General features: G+C 52.3%; 8 protein-coding genes across 8 annotated transcripts; 4 read left to right on the top strand and 4 right to left on the bottom strand.

The window, feature by feature from the left end:
* Positions 1 to 244: 244 nt before the first annotated feature.
* A1O1_05206 (uncharacterized protein) lies at positions 245 to 1,688 on the top strand (the record flags this gene model as incomplete). Its single annotated transcript, XM_007726092.1, has 3 exons — positions 245 to 325; positions 484 to 581; positions 665 to 1,688. The coding sequence occupies 3 exons, from the start codon at positions 245 to 247 to the stop codon at positions 1,686 to 1,688; spliced, it is 1,203 nt and encodes a 400-aa protein (XP_007724282.1).
* A 1,832-nt stretch (positions 1,689 to 3,520) lies between these two features.
* On the bottom strand, positions 3,521 to 4,897 carry A1O1_05205 (uncharacterized protein; the record flags this gene model as incomplete). The annotated part of the gene is made up of 1 exon (XM_007726091.1): positions 3,521 to 4,897. One exon carries the CDS (start codon positions 4,895 to 4,897, stop codon positions 3,521 to 3,523), a length of 1,377 nt encoding a protein of 458 aa, XP_007724281.1.
* A 498-nt stretch (positions 4,898 to 5,395) lies between these two features.
* A1O1_05204 (uncharacterized protein) lies at positions 5,396 to 6,023 on the top strand (the record flags this gene model as incomplete). Its single annotated transcript, XM_007726090.1, has 2 exons — positions 5,396 to 5,598; positions 5,657 to 6,023. The coding sequence occupies 2 exons, from the start codon at positions 5,396 to 5,398 to the stop codon at positions 6,021 to 6,023; spliced, it is 570 nt and encodes a 189-aa protein (XP_007724280.1).
* Positions 6,024 to 6,729: 706 nt separating this feature from the next.
* On the bottom strand, positions 6,730 to 7,502 carry A1O1_05203 (cytidine deaminase; the record flags this gene model as incomplete). Its single annotated transcript, XM_007726089.1, has 2 exons — positions 6,730 to 7,109; positions 7,412 to 7,502. The coding sequence occupies 2 exons, from the start codon at positions 7,500 to 7,502 to the stop codon at positions 6,730 to 6,732; spliced, it is 471 nt and encodes a 156-aa protein (XP_007724279.1).
* Positions 7,503 to 9,923: 2,421 nt separating this feature from the next.
* A1O1_05202 (uncharacterized protein) lies at positions 9,924 to 10,782 on the bottom strand (the record flags this gene model as incomplete). The annotated part of the gene is made up of 4 exons (XM_007726088.1): positions 9,924 to 9,981; positions 10,035 to 10,295; positions 10,371 to 10,717; positions 10,768 to 10,782. The coding sequence occupies 4 exons, from the start codon at positions 10,780 to 10,782 to the stop codon at positions 9,924 to 9,926; spliced, it is 681 nt and encodes a 226-aa protein (XP_007724278.1).
* A 1,088-nt stretch (positions 10,783 to 11,870) lies between these two features.
* A1O1_05201 (valyl-tRNA synthetase) lies at positions 11,871 to 13,079 on the bottom strand (the record flags this gene model as incomplete). Its single annotated transcript, XM_007726087.1, has 2 exons — positions 11,871 to 13,017; positions 13,066 to 13,079. The coding sequence occupies 2 exons, from the start codon at positions 13,077 to 13,079 to the stop codon at positions 11,871 to 11,873; spliced, it is 1,161 nt and encodes a 386-aa protein (XP_007724277.1).
* Positions 13,080 to 15,707: 2,628 nt separating this feature from the next.
* A1O1_05200 (uncharacterized protein) lies at positions 15,708 to 16,598 on the top strand (the record flags this gene model as incomplete). Its single annotated transcript, XM_007726086.1, has 1 exon — positions 15,708 to 16,598. One exon carries the CDS (start codon positions 15,708 to 15,710, stop codon positions 16,596 to 16,598), a length of 891 nt encoding a protein of 296 aa, XP_007724276.1.
* Positions 16,599 to 18,098: 1,500 nt separating this feature from the next.
* A1O1_05199 (uncharacterized protein) lies at positions 18,099 to 20,271 on the top strand (the record flags this gene model as incomplete). The annotated part of the gene is made up of 3 exons (XM_007726085.1): positions 18,099 to 18,197; positions 18,267 to 18,395; positions 18,487 to 20,271. The coding sequence occupies 3 exons, from the start codon at positions 18,099 to 18,101 to the stop codon at positions 20,269 to 20,271; spliced, it is 2,013 nt and encodes a 670-aa protein (XP_007724275.1).
* Positions 20,272 to 22,616: the final 2,345 nt, after the last annotated feature.

Below are 22,616 nucleotides of genomic sequence, written 5' to 3'. Positions count from 1 at the left end.
ACCGATGTACGATAACATAACAGACAACGATAGACGCGAACCACTGTCAATCGGTCTAGCACACAGCGTTTGGCTACCATAACCACTAGATCGAAGCTACTGATGTCGACGTGATCGAAACGACGGTTCGATCATCCGTGACATCTGGAGCCCGGAGTTTCAAATACATACTATACATATACATGCTTTCCCTCACCAGTGGCCGCCTTTTGACCGCACCTTTCTGTCCAACCCTTCAACAACCATGCATCCTGAACAAGACCGTACACGCACGCGGCCGCGAGTCTCGAGAGCCTGTGAACGATGTCGAGTCAAGAAAGCCAAGGTACGTCGAGACTCGACCCCAAGAACTGTTCAAACTCAGACTGCTGTTCTCCCAACGTGCCGGCACTTTTCCCATTACACAAACATATCCATACTCACATCCATCATCGTTGATATTGTCAGAGCAGGCCTGACTTTTTTCTGTCCTTTTGGGAATAGTGCGACGGCGAGAAACCTTGCAAGAGATGCAACCTAGACAAAGCAGTCTGCTCATACAAGGTCCGCCGAAGGACCGAATCGGGCGGATCTAATCAAAGGTATGGTACCAAGAACCAGCTCAACGAGTTGGAATATCAGACAGAAAGAGAATCAGCCGCTGACTTTTGTTGTCGTCAACCAGATATGCCGGCCTTCTCATCCAACACCATGCCGCTCTCACTGCGGGCCTGATTGAGCTCTATACGCGCATCATCAAAGGCCAGCCATGGGAAGGGTCGCCCGTTGACGAGCTCAACGGCAGTCCCAGCGTGCATTGCATTCTTGAACGACTGGGTGTGATCGACGCCGAAGACGAAATCGATCCTACACCCACTGCAGACCCCAGGCTGGGAAGCGACCTCGGCTCGTCTTCCAACGGCATCAAAGTTGCAGCTGATGCTGCTCGAGAGCAACACCAACAACACCAACAACCGCCACCTAGTAAAGTGCGGAAGCTATCGAAATCGACAACGACATCGACATCGACAGCAACATCCACCTCGACATCGACGACACGCAAAATCTCCCAATCTAACAGACGCAGCAACTCGTCACGATCTCCCCGCTCGAAGACTTCGCCCGCCCTTGCTCCTGCTCCGGTTGCATCTTCCTCTTCTTCCTCTTTGCCAACGTCATTCCCCCAGTCTCAAGGATTGACATTCGACACCGAGGACCGACAACAAGCCACAATCGGCCAAGACTATTTCAACCACGCGGTTTCTCCGCCATCCAGCGCCGGCACCATCTCATCATGGGAATCTCAGTCCCATGCCCATTCTCCCGACCTGGCCGACGACATGTTCACGACCCCTTTGCCCACGACGCCCACGACGACCAGCGAGTCATATTTCCCCGACTACCAGATCCCCACGACACAGCAGGCAGCCTATGCGCCCTTTTCTGCGTCTACGGTCGTCGACGGATCTGTCGGGATCCAAGGCTACGTCGGCAGAGAATCCATCCCCACGCCCGTCCAGGCCGGCGCATATACTTCTCCCGAAACGGCGGCTGAGGCTTGTACGGCCGGATACTTCCTCGACGCGACCGGCGGGATGGGACTGTATGGTTGGGACACTGGCAATGTGGGAGGCGGAGGCGGCGGCAATGTCGGCTTCGGGTCCCTACAACAGGAATGCAATGCATGGGACTCGGGTGTTTTCGTATGAAGCAAAAAACGACAAAACAAAGCCTTGGGCTGGATCTGGGATTCAAATATTCGGTTTCTGGAAAACGATCTGCTATGCCGGCAATGAGGGAGGATTTGTGATTGGGGATTTTTGATTCCTCCATGTGTATGTGTACAATAGACAGCCGATGCACGAAATAAGAAGCTGGCGACTTTTTTTTTACCCCTTTTGTCAGTTTCTTCTTTTCCTTTTCTCCTGTCTCTGGCTTATTGTTGGACTTTTTGGGTTCCTTCTTTCAGGGGGGGCAATGGATTGATTTATCTCCTCCCTCTGCCCCCCGGGTATGTCAATCCCACGACAGGCCCCCCAGGGATGCTTGACGACCGTCGACAGCGGACGATATCTTGTCCCCATTCCAATAAATATTGCGATAAACTCAACTCATCCCGGGAAACGAGTAGGGGAGTCCAACGGCAGGCAACCGTGATCCGAGATTGATACTGAAGCTTCAAGCTTGCAAGACTGGACCGGCCGAGACATCCGTACAAGGAAGAGTACGGACACCACCAGAAAGAAGGAAAAGGGTTGAGACCCGCAGTCAAGCCAGGGTGCACTGCGGTAGGGATCACTTTGCTTCAATTGCTTGTTTCGAATTGTCCGTTGAACGAGTCCACAGTCAGTCCACAGGTATATATATCAGAGGTATATTCATGCCCGTCCATCTATCCAGCCATCCATCCATCCTATCTCCTAGTTCTCCTGACCATGACCATCGAGTATGGCAAAATATAATATATTCATGATCTTTTTCACCCACTCGCAAACGGATTCTCTTCCCCTGCCCATTGAAAAAAGCCACTGTCCTCATCCCGAGAGTTGTCCCCGTGTCCCAATGGTACTACGTATACCCAAAGTAGGTGTGCTCGGGCTGTACTGCGTATAGAGTACGATGGTATGGCAATCCCCGTGCAGGGCCGGATTCCAGGACATGATATCTCTCACATAAAATGCAACTTCAAGGGAGGCTGGGAGGTCTTGAATACTTGCCTGCTCATCCTATAGCTTCTTTTTATATCTGCTCTGCTCTGCTCTGCTGTGCTAGCGGATGTAGGTAGTTATATTTGATTGATATAGCTTGTGACTTTTCAGTCAGACGAACTCTGCGACGGGACAGGACGGAGACAAGGACTGAAGCGCCAGAAAAGACGATCTGCGGTCATTTTCAGCACCTTCAGAGTAGAGCCCTCATTAGCCATTAGCAGGCTGATATCAAATTACCGGTTGTCATCTGTGATGGTGGTGTTTTGGGATGAAAAGAAACCCGGGTTCAAGGTAAGAAACAAATCGAAGTCACTTGTGTAGCGGGTATCTTCACATCCTTTACCTCTCTCTGGTGCCCTACATATACGTAAGTTGTAGCCACGACATATCTCACTCCATTGCAGCATAAGCAACGAGGGTATACCGTCAAGACTCACATTCGCCAGGCCGTGTCACAGTCTCGACAGGAGGATCATGTACAGTCATGTACAGTCAGTCAGTCGCCTTGAACCCAGCTACCCAGGCGCAAATAAATGGCTACCGGTGATATGTTGATAGTACAGTGATATGTCTGATCAGGGTCACGGTGTTGAGCATCAAGAGGCTGTCCAGGCTCATCTCAGTCATGCATTGCATTTCTACATTGTAGCCACTGGAGTCGAGGCGACCATCTGTCTCAACGCCATGAAAACGACAATGCGATCCAATGTACCCTCCATAACCCAATTTATAGAAAGAAAGACGCGCATGAACCATACATACTCCACGCTCTAAACAGTCATCAGAACAATTCAAAACACAGCGCCAAAGACAGACAATGTAACAGGTCATCAACTTGACACGGAGACTTCGACAGGCGGCTTCTGCCTTGGAGGGGGTTCGGTCGACGACGTCGATGCGGTGTCGACCTCGACTCCCCATCTCTCCGCGAACCCTGCACAGATGTCTCGACACGTTTTGGCGGCCTGTCGTGTTCTGCACCTCCGATCCCAGTCTCCCGCTTGGATCAGCAGAATACTGTTCTCCACCAATTCTTCCTCCAGACGCACGTCCTCGACCATGTCACGAACAGACTTGAGTTTGCGGGTAGCGGCGTTGGCGGCCAGCCGAGACTCTTGAAGCAAGTCGGTCAACGCACGAAGAGTCTGGCCCAGCTCTTCGGTTTGCGAGGCCAGAATCTGCAGAGACAATAACGGGTTTTGCGGCCTGAGGAAGGGAATCGTCGAGTTCAGTTCGCCGATCTCGTCCAGGAGCAAGTCGATCATCTCTTCGGGGAGATGGAGCATGCCGCCATACATTAAGGAGTGGGTTTGAGCAAACAAGTCGCGGGTTTTATGGGTGCGGTGCGACGCCATCGAGGTATATGCCGTGATCAGCCGTGTGACACCATATTCAATATTGCCCTGTGGCCCTAAATCCTTCAAGCTCTGTATTGTTCTTTTGACAGTTCCCCCTTCCTCACTGAGCGCGTCTTCTGGATTGGCGCTCAACCGTGTCAAGGTCTCGATGTCCCGGATCCGTTTCCTGAGTATGGGCGGGAGGGTGTCCTCTTGGTCTTCGACCTCTGAGTCTGGACCGTAATCTGATCCATCGTAAGCCGATTCATGGCGTTTATGTGCTGATTGCCTGTGCGTCGGTAACCCATCGTTCGGGTCTTGCGGCACTTGCAACGTCGGAGGTTGTCGCTCATAAGCAGATGGCGGACTTTGCACCACCATGCCAAACCCAAAATCGTGCATGTCATTCATCGCGTATGGACTCTGAAGATCTTGCATCACGGACGAGTCTGGATCTTGCTCCACGTCGCCTTCTCTTAAGCCTTCAAGGAAACTAGACTGTCCTTCTCCCTCGTCGTCCCAAGCCTGACCTAGCTCGTCCGCCAGACTTCCAAGCCCGTTGTCCCGCAGTTGTTCGATGCTCAGGTTGCTGTGGAGGCTCGTCCTACTCGACCGACGCGGTTGGGAGAAAGAGGGTGGTCTGGAGGACTTGGACGACATGAGGCGCGGTGTTACGGGAGAACGCGGCTGAAACGAGGTCTGCGAAGTCCGGGATGATCGTCTGGAGTAGGCCGTGCCATTTGTGGTTCCGCTGGTGTACGGACTGGTCGAGATGGCTTCCTGGGACGCGAGCTCGACGTTGGACAAGCGTAGCGAGTACCGCTTTCTCGAAGGCGTGGATGGGGAGGCTGGTGGAGATAGGACAGTCATCCTCTAATGCAGGGGTACTCTGTAGAATGCTGGTAATCGGTCTAGGGGCGACGTTCGCAATACACGTCTATCATGCTGTATGAGAGCTGTGTAAGAGTCGAAATGGTGAGTAGTCTCGTACAAAGTGAAGGGAGATTGAAGAGAGAGACAGGAAGATGGCAGCGCGAGCGTGAGACTCTTGACGCGAGCAAGTTGTGTACAAAAGACGTTGTACTAGGAAGCGACTACACAGAAGGTGATAGTATGTGTTTGATGCTCAACTCGATATTCAAGTTGAAGTTGATGGTGATTTTTGGTGGCTTACGGAACGGCGCGTTTCGTCTGCTCCGCATGTTAATTGTTTGACGTTGAAGTTGTTGAAAAACGTCAAATCCATCGATATCGTTGTCCACACTTCAACTGGCCGGCAACAACGCAGGATTCTCACTACTCCCCGAATCAACTCCTTGTACGACTCCCCAATCGAACCATCTCACACTCTACCTGCTGTAGGCGCAGATGCCGACCATTCGAAGAGTTCAGCCGTCGGATCTTTTCCATCTCAACCTCTGCAACCTCGATCCCTACACGGAAAACTATGACCTGAACTTTTATCTTTTGTATCTGATGAAATGGCCATCACTATTTCAATGTATCGAAGAGCACGGCCAGATTGTCGGCTACATTATCGGTAAAGTAGAGGAATCTCCTCGTCATTTCCAGTAAGTGACCGCTCCCGTCCCAGGGATCTGATGTGATACTGAGAGAAATTCTCGGTAGGGGCACACCACACTACTTACCCTGGCACGGCCACGTCACGGCGCTGTCTATAGCACCGCAATACCGTCGGCTGGGGTATGGGAAGCTCTTGACTGAATCGCTGGAGACGGCGTGCAATCAGCAAGAAGCCTGGTTCGTGGACTTGTTCGTGAGAGCGAGCAACAAGAACGCCATCAAAATGTACGAGAGTATGGGTTATTCAACGTATCGGACTGTGGTCAAGTATTACTCCGACGACCCAACTGGATTGTCGACTGAAGGAGAAGATGCACTGGACATGAGGAAACCTCTCGACAGAGACAAGGACAGGAAACATGTGCGGGAGAATGGAGCGAGTTTCAAGGTGGATCCGGAAGATGTCTTCTGAGCTGGGACGATGGACGGTCCTCTCACCACCTCAGATCCTTGAACTCTGTCCGAAGGTGACAGACTCTAGCCAACACTTACGGCAATACCTCGATCGATCCGCGCGGGTCAGAGGTATAACACCACTCCCTGGGTGCATATCGCCTAAATGGGATCGCTCCCTTCTTCGAGCATCGCAACCGGATGTCTGACCGGGAACGGCCTGGCTGAGTCAGAAGGAGCAGCCAGCCTTGAACGGCCTCCTTTGCCCGAGTCCAGAATCGCCATCTCAAGGATCCATTGACAGGGCATGACTCTGGCATCTGGACGTATCCGAAGGCACATATTCTTTCACCCTACGGAGACGGGGAGACGGTGTCGAATGAACGATGAATGGTGCGATGGAGGTTTCCGAGGCTAGAGAAGGCGTATTCCAAACCGCATACCACTCTTGACGGAATCACACCTTGGGGTGACACAATCTCAATACATACCACCATCACCGAATCTGCTATACTCCCGGCCTCGCCCTCGCCTTCCCAGGCTCTTTGTGTATTGCCATCATCTGTTGATCTCTATCCATATTATTCAACCCAGAGCCTCTAGACAGAGAACACCTCTCCAAACATCTCGCCCGATCTTTCTAGGAGCGCTCCCCCAAGCAAACTTCAGCCTTCTCATTGTTCAAACCCACTCTCATCCGCTTGACTTCCTCAGATCCCGATGCTCTATCGATTCCGATCCATATCATTCGGTCCGAAACTCATAGGCAACAACTCCCCGATGGTCATCTTCACCATCTCCGCCCCCTCACTCAACCCATCCTTGCCATACATGTAGATCGGCAGATCCCTGGTCGTGGCAAACTCGTTGATGAACTGTCTGCACATTCCACACGGACTGGCCGGCGGATTGATGTCGGTACTCACAGCGATGGCGCGAATGATCGGCATCGCGGGTCTCTTGATCGACGCCACGATCGGGGCCAGGGCGCATCGCTCCGCGCAAATCCCCACAGGCGTGCTGGCGACCTCGACGTTCGAGCCCGTGTGGTGTGTGCCGTCGGAGAGGAGGACGCTGGCACCCACGCGGAAATTCGAGTATGGGCCTATCAAATGGTGGGATATACAGGTAAGTCATCTTATGCCGCCAGCCCAACGGGGTAGGGATGAAGGTGAAGTAGCATAGTAGCAAGGCAGAATAGAATATGTTTCTCTTCCTCTAGGAGGATTGACAACATGATGGAATGTCTTTCTCTTCCTAGTAGTGCCGTATACTAGTATTCCAAGTGCACAAACGGTCTCTGTAGAAAAAGACTGCGGTGTTTGAGAGGGAGAAAAAGGAGAATGATCGCTCTGCAATCACAACGGTGTGTCGAGTATTGTCTAGTTGTAGGCTGGTTTAACTTACAGTATGCATAGTCCTTTGCCTCGATGGCTAGAGTGGCAAGCTTGGTCAATTCGTCTTTGGAGAGAGGCTCCAGGGTCTTGTCGGTCGTCATGGCGAAATGGACTGCTGAGCTGTTGTGTCTTGGATTCAATCGGTAGTTTGCCGGTCACTTCCTTGGGCGTCGACTCGTGAATGTTCCGGCTTGCTAAGAGCTCTGTGACTAAGCTTAGAGAGGATGGGCGAGAGCAGGGTGGAAGTTAGAATGTGACGGATGCCCTGGAAGATCTGCAGGAAGGACAGTCGTGGTGGCAGTTCAGTCAATGGTGTATGATAGACAGCGTACTACGTACATACTAGGTACTAAGTAAGGTAGGTAGTTAGTACATAGGTAACAAATAGCTGGTGAAAGATTCTCAGCCTTGCCAAGAAATCTCGGGGTTCAGCCTCGCCAGTGGAACTTGATTCTTCAGAACGGTTTGCTGTCTCAGCCTTGCCACTGGCACTGCAGGAGTCGGAGTCGGAGTCGGAGTCGGAGTCGGGCATCATCGTCTTATATCTTATATCTCTTCCATCATGTACCCTCCCTGCAACCACGGGAATCATGGGCAGTTCACATCATCCCATGCGAAGTGGAGGGGCTATCAGTCTTTGTTACCAGACCACGATAGCGCCTACAATGATAAGAGCCCAAACAGTGGTTCACAAAGGAGGTTCTATTTCTTCGCCCTATATTGCGTTGTATTGGCAAAGGTAAACGCTCTAAGCGCCGCACCCGAACGGTCCCTCGAGTTAGTTCCACGTATTGCATCCGTTACAGCGGGGAGCTATTTGTTCAGGTGAGAGTCAGAACAGAACATGCCCCTGTTGAAGCCAGCACATGCTCTGGCCCGCGAAGCCGTCCTCGAAGAGCTCGGAGTTGGATCTTTGGAGATTGTTGACGGTTGACGGGTCGTCGCATGGAACAGGCTCGACAACGACTGGAGGAGCATGGCCAATAACAAATTGCAAGTCAATGGCCCCGTCCCCGTGATGGACTTGACGGCGGATATCCCGCTCCTTTCGTACCCCACACCTTGAAACCTCTGGTTGCAGGCTGGGGCAAGTGACGAGCGTGGTTCCTTGTCTAGACTTTGGCGAAGATAGTAGACGTCATGTCCAGCGATCGTGAAACCCCGCGAGTCCCCAACGTTCATGAAGCCCGAGCCATAGAGGTTGTATGGCCATCCATAGGGGTCCTCGACAGGCATGTGGATGGGGCTGGCCGAGACAGTCGAGCCGTCTTCAGTTCTGTAGGAAATGCCATGCATGCATGGAAAGAGACGTCGTCAGAAACAAACATGATAGAACTGGATCGATCACAACGAAGGCCTGATAGGGTCCTGCCACCGTAGCGTAAATGTAAAATGGTACACCATCCGACGAGCGGGCTTTGCTGAGTGCCGTTTGGACAAGGCCAGTGCTGTCAAGGCACATGGAATGGAGCAGAGTTTGATGCATGCCCTCTCGATCTGAGAGCCTGAATGATCACGTCTGATTTGATAGACAGCAGTGAGCACCAATGCAGCCGATCGGGTATGGGGAGAAAGAATCTCAAACGGCAGAGGTATGGGTCAAAAGGCATCTCTTGGCTTCTTCAAAATGGAGTTCGGGGTTGACTAGATGCCCAGAGTAGCGACTGAAGGGGCAGTTGATCTTTCGGTGGGATGGTAGAGTGGACCGAGAATTTCTCTCAGTATCACATTTCCTTGATGCACGACGGACAACAAGGGAGGTGTAGATGACTTGGTGGGCAAGGCTGCACTTGTCCGGTGTTCAACGAGTGGTAGTAAAGGCCCATAGCCAGCACAATCAATCCACGGGAGGTGGAACAAAAGTTCGTGGGTTTTCTGGACACACACACACACACACACACACACACACCACGTCCGGGGTGAGAAGTATCAATGACCACGATTGGAAAATGGGCTGTCAAGTGGACCAAAGAAACTGACCTGAACCATAAAGGGCAACATTTTTCGCATACACCGCATGTTCAATGCGGAGCCGACAGCCAGCTTCTGTATATATCCCGCTGTTCCACATGGACGTTTGACAATGCGGATATGTACCGTCATCCAGGAGCTCGATGAAGCGAAATGGCCCTTCTGCCCGAATCTGCTGGTGTGTGCATCCCGGTCGGGGACACAGGAAATGTGTCTCCATTCCATCCTTTGCTTCTCCCACTTGAACAGTGTTGAGCCTCGTAATGGACATATAAGCGAACCGTCGTCGGAGTTGCTGATCGCTTTGTCGGATGCCAATTCCCCATTCTGTAATGCCTATGCCACGATGCTAAACACGTGGGATCCTTAAGGCTGATATCGCCACATCCACATGGGAACAATATCTGCCATCAGATCTGTACCCGAAGACCCATGTCCCGAAAAGTATGTCAAACGGTGTCGAAGCTTCGTCAATATGTTGGATATATCCGTATCATCTATGTCGACGGCGAAATTGCCAGTTCGGAAACAAAGCCCGAGGGCCGCGCCATTTAAGTGTTATGAATAAGGAAATTCCTGAAAGAATCCCAGTAGTCCGAGTTCACATATCTAGAGCACTTGTTAGCTGGCTGTGTCAGATGGAAGACGGTTTGAGCACCCACATATATTTCATACTGCTCCTCAGACTTGGCTGAATGCTCTCGGGTTGCCATCGGAAGATGTACATGACAAGAGCCCAGCTCAAACTCGCAAAGATCGGCCATGCGTTTTCCTGGATCTTTTCTCGCGTCGCAGGCGACAGTCGTTGCGTCCACAAAGTGGGCGTCGGTGTCCTGCTCGTCATACTGGGTGGTTCGATGCTGAGTTTGGCCATGGCCAGGATCACTCGAGCAAAAACGTAGATGACTATCTGTTGATTCACACTGCAAGATCACCATGTGTTCAGTTCAGCTCTCTGACGCTTGTGCACCTATCCCTATCAACAGGGCTGCTCTTACCTGCTCGGGTTTGCTCGACCAAAAACAGTGTATCCGCCCAGCAAGCCGGCGAAAAAGGTGTCATAAGGCCCCTCTTTTCCGGGATGTTTGGGATTGAGTAACCGTAACACCAACATTGCTGTTTTGTATACGGCCGCAAAGGTTGCGAGGTTGCGCGCATGTTGTTTTGTGGCTTTTAGGACGAGCCGGATCTTCTCTCGAATAGACCCAGACCGGAATAATAAGACCATGACCAGAGCATGGGGGAAGCGCACTTTGGCTCCGTAGACAGCGCCATTGCGGGCGGCTTTGATGATGGCAAGAAGAGGCGCGAGGTCGGGGTTGAGGATGACGGACTCGACTGAGTCCTAGACGAGTCAGTAGAGGTTCACTGGTGACGAAAGGAAACGTTACTCACCCTGAGCACATCCATATCGTTGCGCTCGTCTGTAGAGGTCCACAGCTACTCACGACAGTAAAGTCGTATCCAAGGTCACGTCCTGGAACAGGAGGAGTTGTGTACGGAAGGCAGATGCTTGCTGTTGGGGCTCAGGTCACACGCATGGACGAGGAACGTTGCGGACAAGAATTGGCATGTGGTTTCTCGTCCGCGGTCAGCCAGGTATCGACGAGGATGAACAAATCATAGAGCATCCAATAACGAGGTGGTACATGTAGAATGTTAGGCACAAACACTAGGACGTGGTTGAAAGCAACGAGGAGAGAGAGAGCGAGTGCAAGTGGTGGCCAGCCAGACCTCGGCGATTGTATTGTAAGGATCACAGCTACATCATTGCACTGCAAATACTAGTAGCAATAGAGAGATTGGGGAACACATGTGATGGGGGGGTTAAGTTCATTGTGGGCGGGCAATTCCCCCACAAAATAAAAGACTCCCTTTATGCCTATTTATTATTGATTGCGTCGGCTCGTTTTGGGCTACCTCATGATGATAATAGAAGTGTCTGTCATTCCGGCTACATCTCACTCAGCGCGCGAAGCCGGTGAATATACGACAGCAGCCAGAAAGCATTCACCAGCATGACCAGATCTCAATGGAAACCCATCTTGATATCCATCGTTCGCCCCGAAGCCCTAGGCCAACTCCTCTGCACATCGGCGCTATTGAAAGCAACAGCCGGCACCTGATTGAACCGATGATGGGATGTCATGTTCTGCTGTTCATGTTCTTGTCGGAGCCATCATCAACATGATTGAAAGTCGCCAACTGGAACCCCTTGATAACCTGCATCTTGCCTCCCTATGATCTCCGGAAGCTGTCTTCCTGGCCGCCCAGAGTATGGGCAAGGTGCAAAAGGTCGTGGGAGGCTAAAGCAGGGGTCCATGACTTTGGTCTCTGCCAGTTGCTCTGGTCTCGTATCCACGTAGGACGATGTGTCTCCATGTTCGAAGTTCGACGGCACGCTGAATGCTGTGTGCGGTGCTGATGACCCGGTCGTGATGATCAGTCCCATCACATCAGACGTTGGACTCCTGTAACAGTGCCCCTGATAGTCAATATCATGAAATGCGCTGCCGCTTGGGCTTTTCATCCGCATCGACTCCGTTTCCCATCTCTTCATCATCGTCGTCACCGATGCTAATCTCATCCCCACTACCACCTGCACTGCTTCCACCTTCCGAGATCTCATCGTCCACATCCATTCCACCATCAACCAGATCTTCATCTTCGCTGCCCATGTCATCTTCAGACTGTGCTTCGGTCCCGAACTCCTGGCCTTCTTCCAGCTTGTCTCGCCCTCGCTTGAGACCTTTCATCTTTCTGGTCTGCAGCGTCGAAAGGTCCTGTCTGCCCAGATGTACCCGACCGATCTTGTCACCAACCAGATCAGTCTCAATATTCTTCTTGATTCTTGCCTCGTTCGGCCTGCGTCCGTGTTTCAGAGCTTCTCTCATCACATCCGCATCCGCTTCTCGATAACGGCCAACTCTGAAGTCGAAGGTGGGGCCCATCGGGTCAAGTTCCACTCGAGGTAGTTTGGCATTGTTGGACCTCAGAGTCCGAATTTTGTACCATCGAAGATGGAGTACAGGCTTGCTGGCGGGTTCACTCAAGTCTCCGGACGAACTGTTGCTTTCGCCTGAGGCAATCATGAGGACGTACTGTAAGCCTGCAACGTCAATGGAGGATACTTCTTCGCCCTGGAAAATATCGAGTAGGGTCGACTTGAGGGTCTGGTAGAGAGCGGCTTGAGCGGAAGAAGATGGATCGTCCCATTGCGATCCTGAGAATAGTATCAAGGGCTTCATTGCCAATCCAATCTGCAGTTTCGGTTCGGTCCGTGGCTGGTCCTCGGGCACAAGCAGGAGGAACTCCACGATGTCAAGTACCTTTCCATCAAACATACGTGCTACCGTGATGTTGTTGGGTCTCTTCTTGGAATGTGTGCCAAAAACCACCACGCCACACTCATTTTTTTGCGCCAGGAACTCTAAGGATGTTGTGTCTTCGAAGGGGTGGATGTTCTCGTTCTTCTTGTTGAACAGGACCGAGTCGGGCTTCGTCAAGGTGTGTACCGTCTTGAGGACGGAGGCCACTGGTTGGGGACATTTCGTGCCGTGTAGGAGGAGGACTCGTTTTCTCGATTCCACTTGCTGAGGTTCTCGAGCCTTCACTATGCGCGCCGTCCGGGCATTTCGAGGTTTACTATGACGTGTTATTCGAGGGATCACAACATGACCTTGATCCACTTACATTTCTCGAAGCATTTTGAGAGACCTAGCGAAATTCGAATGACTCAAATCTCTCTGTAGTTGTTCTTTTATCTGGTGTCCGCCCAAGACGATGATGGGGTTGAGTTTCGAGTTCTATGCAGTCAAAAATGTTTTGGAATTTTCTTATCGATATGCGGCGGAGCATAAGTTCTGACATGCTACTCCACACTTGTATTCTTTCGTTTCTGGCCCAGCATCTGAATGATCACAAGTCAAGATGGATTAAGCTTATATCATCATTGACTTCTATAGCGAATATGGGCCGGGTGTGTTCATCAAAGTGACTGCCATATAAGGAGGCGCAGGATGAGGCTTATCAAACAGGCTAGTATGAGTCCAGCGATTGGCTTCAGCTACTTCGCAGGCACATATATCAGAAACCATTGGGCAATCCAAGCTCTAAAGTAAAGCGGATCAGAGCAAACCAGAGAGTAATTCCAGTGGTCATAGCTGTCGAGGAGGTAGTTTTAGGAGATGCGTAGGTGCACGTCAGGCTCCAAGGGCCTGAATAGGAATAAACCAAGCCAACGCCCTCTTCACGACATCCCGCAGATCGTATTGTGGTCTTGTCCTTGCCAACAGTCAATACCACATATTTCTGCTGATATTCGAGTGGCAGGATATAGCCCGTATCATGTGTCAAAGGGCGCAGAAGGCGTCGTTGGTGGTCCTCGCCTTGCTGGATACACCTAGCAAGGCCTGACTCAAGAGCGTAGCGTATATGCGGTTCATTGCGCCGTTCACCATGGGCTGCCACTCACTCCAACACAGCCGAGTCCATATAAAGCATTCGGAGTCTGAAAATCATCACTCACCGTGTGATGCACGTCAAGTCGGACGATAACAGAAGATATCAGGCTGATCATCCTCCTTACCATGACCCCCGGATGAGAACAGCAGCAAAGTCTGCCCCCAGTGCATCAACACCACTTTTGCCCCGACCTCGATCATCGTCCTTCCTCATTTCATTAAACGATTGACTGGATATCTGACAATGAGAAATTGAGTTGTAACCGTGGCTGCAGAGTTGATAGAAAAGTTGGAGCCTCAAATTGCCAACAATACCAAGCTTTGTCACGTGCTATGCCAAGATTGACGACCTCAGCCTGAGCCGTCAAATTTTGATCCTCTCGATGTCGCCATTCAAGCCGCCAGACACGCAAGAGATGTTGATGGCCTTGGTGCAGCTATAAGATCACCCAAAATCTGCTGCTGGGTCTGTTCTTCCTCTACATTTTCTTCCTGGTGATTTCTTCCTGGTGAAGGGTTGGATGTATATATGTACGAACCGCATTTCCAGATCTAAACTCTTATGGACAAAACACCAATCACACGATACGTCCCCCTTGCCCGACACCACACGTGTACCGGAATGGGTATCGAACGAGCCCTCTCTAAAGCTTGCTTGGACGAGTTTCCCGGGCATCTTCCGCCTTAGCAGAGCTAGTCCAAGCTCAACCAGCTTTCAGGTTCCCCTGCCCATGTACTCGCGTGTTGAGAACGTGCAGAGGGATCATGGAAGCGTCATTATGTCGAATTTGCGCAAGGTTTAACTCCAAGTCCACGAACCCCTTTCTTTACGGATTACCATGGGCTACACGCGGCACTCACTATGCTTTGGAATTCGGCAATTGCGCTGTGGACTCATGTTGCGCGTTGCTCGCAATCGACCTTTTTTTCTAAGGGATCCCTTTGTTTGACGGCTCGGCGACTTGGTCCTTGATCTTCTGGACAGCTTGGTACGGTCCAAGCTCGCCTACGACAAGACCCCAGTCTTGCCGTCTCCACCTCCCGTTGGACTCCACATGTCTGACCTGATTGACCTTCAACACGACCAGTCACCACCACTGCAACACACTGCAACCCACTGCAACTTACTGTCCGCTATCGATGATCCCCTGATAGACCGTCGACCGGAACACTCGCCCAGGAACTGGCGGAGCCGCGTCAGTGGCGCTCTTGGCATTTGCGGTCGGTCATTTGAAGGTGAGCAGTTCATTGGACATATTGCTGGACTTGTTGGGCACTCCACTATGGATATGGCTATCATTCCCATCCTCGCGCCCACTGGCGGCCGTCTTCCACGCCAATTTCGAGGGGCAAGATTGTCCCTTTTCGGTAGGCACACCTACGAGGACTTCAGTTCGTGCTTGAAAGCATGGCGCGATGATCCAAGCGTTTGTCCGTTTGACCTCCCCGGACCTGGCGTATCCCACACCGAGGACGACTAATGTTGTTCAGCGGCCTCAAGAGGTTCAGACTATTGCCCGCCTCGACCACTTTACTCCTGTTCTCCAGTCCATCTCCGCTGTCACGTCCCTGTCGAAATTGTTGCTAGGGGATTCTGATTTCTCCTGTCTGCACGGTGCAAAGCGGTTTCAAGATCGCCAGCTTGACTCAACCAGTGCTCCTTGGGCCTTCCTATATAGTTCCTCTTATCATCCAAGGCTGAACCACGCGGATACAGTTCTCCATCATTCCCACCCTTATTATCTCTTGGCGTGAAACGTGTCTTGGTGACCGGGATTCCTCTTCCCAACCGCGGCAACATATTCTCCGTTCGATATCGTTGCTTTCCCAACATCTCCACGAGGACCATATCACTTTCGTTAAACCTGCACAATGGCGTCCGGAATTCCCTATACTCCCAAACCTGCCACCGATATCTTCACTCCCTACCAGACCGACATTGATCGACGACAATGCAAACGCATCGTCCCCATGAAAGTGCTGGCCCTCGGTCTGGGAAGGACTGGCACAGCTTCGCTGCGCGCCGCCCTGAAAGAGCTAGGGTATACAGACACATACCATATGATGTCCGCCAGCGTGGAAAACCCACCTGATTGCCTCTGCTGGCAGGATGCCTTTGCCGCCAAGTTCGAAGGCAAGGGGAAATTCGGGCGTGAAGAATGGGATGCGCTGCTCGGCCACTGCCAGGCAGTCTGCGACTGGCCGGCGGTAGCGTTTGCGAAAGAACTGATCGAGGCATACCCCGAGGCCAAGATCATCATTACCACGAGAGACGTCGATTCCTGGCACAAGTCTGTCATGAAGACTGTCAATTGGCGCGCCAACGATCCAGAGCTGAAGGCCGTCTCCAACTTCGACTGGGCGGCAGGCTTGTACTACCCCATGCTACGCCAATTCTGGAGGTATTTCTTCTACGACGATTTCGAGAACCAGGGCAAGCAAAGATTCCAAGACTACTACCAAGAGATCCGAGAACTTGTGCCGGCCGGACAGCTTCTGGAATACCGAGTCAGCTCAGGCTGGAGACCTCTCTGCGACTTCCTCGGCGACCCCGTTCCCGACAAGGAATTCCCGCGATCCAACGATGCCGACTTCTTTGTGCAACGGTGCCGGACCCAGAACCGCAAGCAAATGATGAACGTCATCTTCCGTGCATTGGTGGTGGGAGTTCCAGTTGTCGCTACGGCGCTGTCCGCCACATTCGCATACACCCACTACCTGCCGAAATTTGCGCACACCGCGATCTGGCAGACAACGTCCTAAGGAGGCAGGAGATGTGTATATATTTTGAGCTTGTCTATATGGGTGAATTTGTATATAGCCCGGCGTTTGGGTCGTGATTGGGTGTCTACTGTCTGCTTCCATTTACTATACTGATGTTGACACGAGGAAAGCGCGCGATTTCGCTTCTACAGATCCTACCTTTTGGAGTTCACTTTTGGGCACGTCAAGTGGCTGGAAATCTAGGGGCGCAATATGGTTCGGGGCATTGGATATAGACATGTCGGCGGCTACCGATGGCAAGATTACCCTGAGCGGCCTGGGGAGGTTTGCTTATCATAAAATGATTACCATACAGAAAGAGCCACACTTGTTCCCCAACTTTTCGACTTATCGACGGGCTAGCCGCTGCTACTCGCATCCATTCGCTTAGTAGTGCCTTGTTCAAGATAACAAGTTCCATAGACTTGAGTTTGCCAATGCGCCGGCGGCAAGATTGATAAGATGCGCCGGCCGGGCGATGGGGCAGGAACGCAGAGGATCGAGATCACTGCTGTGTTCATGGAGGACTCCGCTATGTCCAGCTTCTGGGCGAACCCATATTCGGGCTCGGCTGCTCAGCAGTTCCTGGGCCCAGGAGACAGGTACGGAGTCCGTAAGTAAATCGCGCGACCCTCCCTTCGGAGCAGACCAATCTAACGATAATACAATAGGGCAAAATCAGGACGATGGGGATCTGCACAGCTGTATAAAATTTCCATGTGCCGAGACATTTCAAGGAACATGCAGCATCGACAGGGCTCAGGAGATTGTGGCGCCGGCACAGCCGGTAGTGCTGTAACGGAGCGACCCACGAGCAATACGCCTCGAGGGTGGCTTGGAGTCCATCAGTACCTAGGTACGTACTCTGTAGAGAGTTCTGTACAGAGGTACGTACTTACATGATACTCGTGGCCTTTTAGGGTTTCAATCTCCCGTCTTCATTAGCCGGAGGCTTTTCTCCTCTGAAAACCTATCGACATCTCACTACAACCCTGTATCCCGCCTCTCCAACCACGGGCAGGTCCAGATACTTGGTGAAGAGCTTACGAAGATACAGAGTGACATACGTACACACATCTTGCGGTTTTATCTTGCCCTGAGGTGGACTAGGTACCGAAAGAAAATCAGGCGAGACAGCGTCGGTGCCAGTACTCTATAGGGTGAATCACTCTATAGGGAGAATTACTCTATAGGGACAATTTCTCCCTCGAAGAACCAGTCATCGGGCGAGCCCTACAGAGTAGTCTGTCCGTCGCAGATCTCAGGCCCGTCAAAAGCCGGGGCTGGCGGTACTGTTGACAGATTCGGCGGCCCTAGCCTGTGCTGATAGGGCCCTAGCCCTTGGTGACATAGGGATACATCCCCAGGTCTTTGGATTTTGTGATCCCTCATCTGATCATTTTCATCCCGACGACATCATTCATCAATCACACCAAGACTTCTCTCGAGTCTCGGCACGTCAGGCTTAAATGCTGGACAGCCTTCACAGAGCATGATGCCATGAGGCTCCCATTGCCTGTCCAGTGCTGGTTGGCCTGCCTGTTCGTCTGGAGAGTTGTCGCCGACAACAGCTCACAACCCATATTCATCTTCCGATCGGTAAGTTGACATGCTATGTGATTCATCGGGCAGAACCATCAATTAACCATACTCTTCCGGCCGATATAGAGGCCCGACCTTGTCGCGCCGATTTTGAGCGTCTTCACCCGGGTTCCAGAGAAGCTGGCGCCAGGATATTACTTCGTGGCGCCGTATCAGCAGATCCAAGAAACCATCCATATTTACGATAATGAAGCGGTAAGAATCTTCGCCGAAACTCGCTGTCGACCAGCAGAACCATCTCTCATCGACTCGTATATATAAATACTGACTTCCGGGTTCTTTCCAGAACCTGATCTATTCAGGGTTCGGAAATGTCGGCCCAGGAATCATCCATGCGCCGCAGACATGCATGTACAAAGGCGAAGCGCATCTCTGCTTCTACCAAGGCGTGCAGATGGCCGGATGGGGCCACGGCCACGGCCTGATCATGGACAAACACTACCGCATCGTGCAGTCGGTCGAGCCGGCTAGCTACCAGGCGTCGTCGGACATGCATGAATTCAAGGTGATCGACGAGGGCAAATCGGCGGTGATGACGCAATACCTGCGCAGTGTCTACGATCTGTGTCGCTGGAACCTGTGCGACGGGCTGGGCTACATCCAGCAAGGGGCGTTCCAGGAAGTCGAGGTGGACACGGGCAAAGTGTTGTTTGAATGGCGGAGTCTCGAGCACATCGACCCCAGCGAAAGCTACGTCGGTCCCAGCACGACCGAAATCAGCGGCAGCGGCGAACAGCCCGACAGCCCGTGGGACTACTTCCACATCAACTCGATCGACAAGAACGCGGACGGCGACTATCTGATATCGGCGCGGCACGTCTCGGCCGTCTACAAGATCTCCGGCGTCGACGGACACATCATGTGGCGGCTGAACGGGGCCAGGTCGGACTACCGGCTCGACGACTTTTCCTTCTCGTTCCAGCACGACGCGCGCTTCGTGTCGGACAACGCAACACACACGGTTATCTCGGTCTTCGACAACGGGTCCAACGGCTTCAACACCACCCAGCCGTACTCGACCGGGCAGATTATCAGTCTGGACCACCAGACAAAAATCGCGACCTGTCTCTTGAACCTGGCCCCGCCCATGGTCGACGGCCACGCCCATCTCGCCAAGTCGCAGGGGAACATGCAGATCCTGCCCAACGGCAACATCGTCATGGGATGGGGCAACGACGCCTTCTGGACTGAATACGCCGCCGACGACGACCACGAAGTCGTCTTCTACGGCGCCCTGGCCTGGACCAACGTCATGAACTACCGCGTGCACAAGTTCGACAACTGGGTCGGCCTGCCGCTCACCAAGCCCGCGCTGTGGACCTACTCCAAACAGGGCGAGAAGATGAAGCTGTATGTTTCCTGGAACGGCGCGACTGAAGTCAAGTCGTGGCGGTTCTACGGCACCAACAACGACACGGCGGCGAAAAGCCTAAGTCAAAGCCAAAGCAAGAGTAAAGGCAGCAACAACGACAACGACTCGTGGGACTTACTTCACGGTGATGACGCCGCGGTCCCCAAGACCGGGTTCGAGACTGTCTACGACCATACACCCATGTACCGATACACGTATGCAGAAGCGTTGGATAAGAACGGACAAGTACTGGGTGCGTCGGCGGTTGAACGCACCTACGTCCCGAACGAGCAGATGCGCGAATACTGCGACGACCTGGCCTGTCGGTTCATGCCGAACAGCGCAGAGCGCGAACACGAGAGACAGCAGCAGGCGGAGCAGCAGCGCGAGAAGGAGCGGCAGCAAGAGGAAGAGCGTCTGGAGCGGCAGCGGGCCAAGGCTCGCGCGAAGAAAAACGCAGAGATCTATGGCGGCACGTTTGGTGGTCTGGCCGTCCTGATCATCCTGGTCATCGTGCTGGCCACGAGGAACTTTGTGTCTCGGCCCGTTCATGTCCTGGCCCAGCGCGTCTGGAGTGTGCTCAGCTCGACAGTCGCTGGCGGCAAGGCCGGGCGAGGACGAGATGCGGATCTCGGTGTTGGTGTCGGTGCTGGATACAAGGCTCTGGCGCCCGATGATCAGGAAGGGGATCGCGCGCCTATGATTAATGATCCGTCGTGATGTTTGCTTGAGAGCCATAGACATAGATACCATAGATACCCTCGTTAGAATCTAATCGTGAGTACATACAGGTTCACATCCCAACCCAGCACCAACATCAGAGTGACTTGTGTGTGTCCAGCATATGTACCGACATCGCGCACTGTTCGAAGCACCACCACTGCAAGACGCTTGAGAAGACATTAGGGCAAATCCCAGGTGTCATTACAACAGCAGTCCCACAGATCAAGCTCCATCTTCCAGGTTGTTGTAGCTACCCTTGTCAGAGGCCGACTAGGGTATGTAGGTTGGGACGAGGTTCCAGATGCCGCATACCCGATTCCCTCCGGTGGCTGGCGCGACGAGAAAGGACCCTCGCATCGACTACCTTTCAAGTTGGACCATTATTTCGCTTCTTGTTAAAGGGACTTGCCACTAACCGGGTCGCTTCTGCTGATAGGCGTCCCCAAACCCCGGGCAAAATGCTACGTGAAATGCGGCTAATGGAATAGTACCTCGACTTGTACTATCTGCTAGTATGTAATGATTCAAAAGTGCCAGGAAGCCGGGGGCAGCGTCACATTTTTGAACAATCAAAAGCTGGAAGAAGCGAAAGCAGGTAACAAGGAATGAAGACCAAAGAAAGATCCCGGCGGTACCTCGTACTTCTTGACTGGCGAGAGACGCCTTTCTGGCTTATGGTTTGGCAGATTGGTCATCTTCAGCCTTGTAAGGGGGGTTCAAAGTTGAGATTGGAAGCAGTGATCGCAACCTACCTACCTACCTTTTCTTTAGGTACCTACCTAGGTACCCCAAGAGACTTCAGATACCATGGAAGGGAGAGGAGAGCGTGCGAAGCACAGTCGTCCCTCCTTCTTCTTGCCTTATGCAGGTACCAACACGTAGACAGACAGGCGGGTCAGTTCTTCGCGAGTATCAGAATCAGAATCCATAGATTCCGGCTCTGAGCACGGAGTGGGACTGAGAAAGAGACTTTTCGCTTCGCAACTGCAAATGGTTTTCTGACTGTTTGTTGATCTGCTGTCAGTGCTGTCAGAACTAGAGTCCCCTTTATTTCCTCGTCCACACGGCAGTCGGCTTTTCTCAGGGGCCGGATGGTTCTGCGGGGACTGCCATCTGTTATGGCACCCAGGTTTAGCCCAGTGCTCGGTGCTCAACTGCTCAAGTGATCAGGTGCTCGTTGTCTAGGTCTGGCGGTGTATCCCTTTCGTATAATAAGCCTCCAAATATATAAGGTATGGACAACTCCAAAAGATGGATGTCCACGGCGGCCGTGCAGAACATAGTTCGGTAAAGACATAGGAGTCTGTCCCGTCCCTTGGCGTGCACTCCCTAGGTATCTAGTAGTGTTTCCAGGGAAGACTGTGGATAAGGTGACAGGACGTATCTGCCGTGTGTTGTGTGAAGCACGGACAGGAGACTGAACGGCGATGGAGATGCTAGTAGACGGCCCACTGCACGAACCTTGAGGAGGAGAGGAATCCTCTTCGGTCTCAACGTGTCCAAGGAGCAGATCAGAGAGTCGCCCTTATCAGATAGATCATCTAGGAGTAGATGGAAGAAATAAGTAATGCATCGTTTTCTGCTGCAGAAAAACGAGGCTCTGGAGATCGACCTCCTTCGCATAACCCTAATTCAGGCCTCATGTCGACCCTGGGAACTTTTTCTCAGCACTCAGCAGGGGTCGGCTTTGGACTTGAGACCGTGCGAGTAACTCTCTCCTAAGGAAGGGTAAAGAGTACTTTGTCAAGTCCCCCTTGACTGTCAAAAAGAATATAATAAAACGTCAAAGCTTTCAAAGCCTCTGGGTCCGACGGGTGTCTCTGACAGGTGTAGTGACACATGTCAGTTAGTTTGATGGCTTGATGGCTTGATGGCTTGAACAATCGATAACGCTGTCAAACGATCAACAAGACTTGATGGAGGTCGATGCTAAGCCACGCGGATTGCGAGTTAGCACGAGACAGCGACAGGGACAGAGAGACAGGGACAAGGAAGAAAGACAGCTGACAGAGAACAGGGGTTGGTTGGGATGATCAGGGTGAAGGGGAAGGGGAAGGGGAAGTCCAATCGTGGCCTTCCATCCAGTATTCCAGGATCCATCCCATCCACCATGGGCATGTATCTCTAGTACGTGCTTGATCCCACTCCCCCCCGTTCTTCGGGGGCGCCACATCAGTCACTGACTCGATGATTCTGCATTGGGCCGACTGCCGATTGGTGGCCGATTTGTGGTCGATGTTATCAAGATCTTGCGTCGAGGAAGTCTGATTGTTCAGAGTTGGTGAACTTGATACTCGACGTTGAGTTCCATACGAGCACGACCACAACCACTTGGCCGCTGG

The sequence above is a fragment of the Capronia coronata genome (genome assembly GCF_000585585.1).
Source record: "Capronia coronata CBS 617.96 chromosome Unknown acBCG-supercont1.4, whole genome shotgun sequence".
Classification (NCBI taxonomy): Eukaryota; Fungi; Ascomycota; class Eurotiomycetes; order Chaetothyriales; family Herpotrichiellaceae; genus Capronia; species Capronia coronata.
This window is presented reverse-complemented; position numbering and strand designations above follow the sequence as displayed.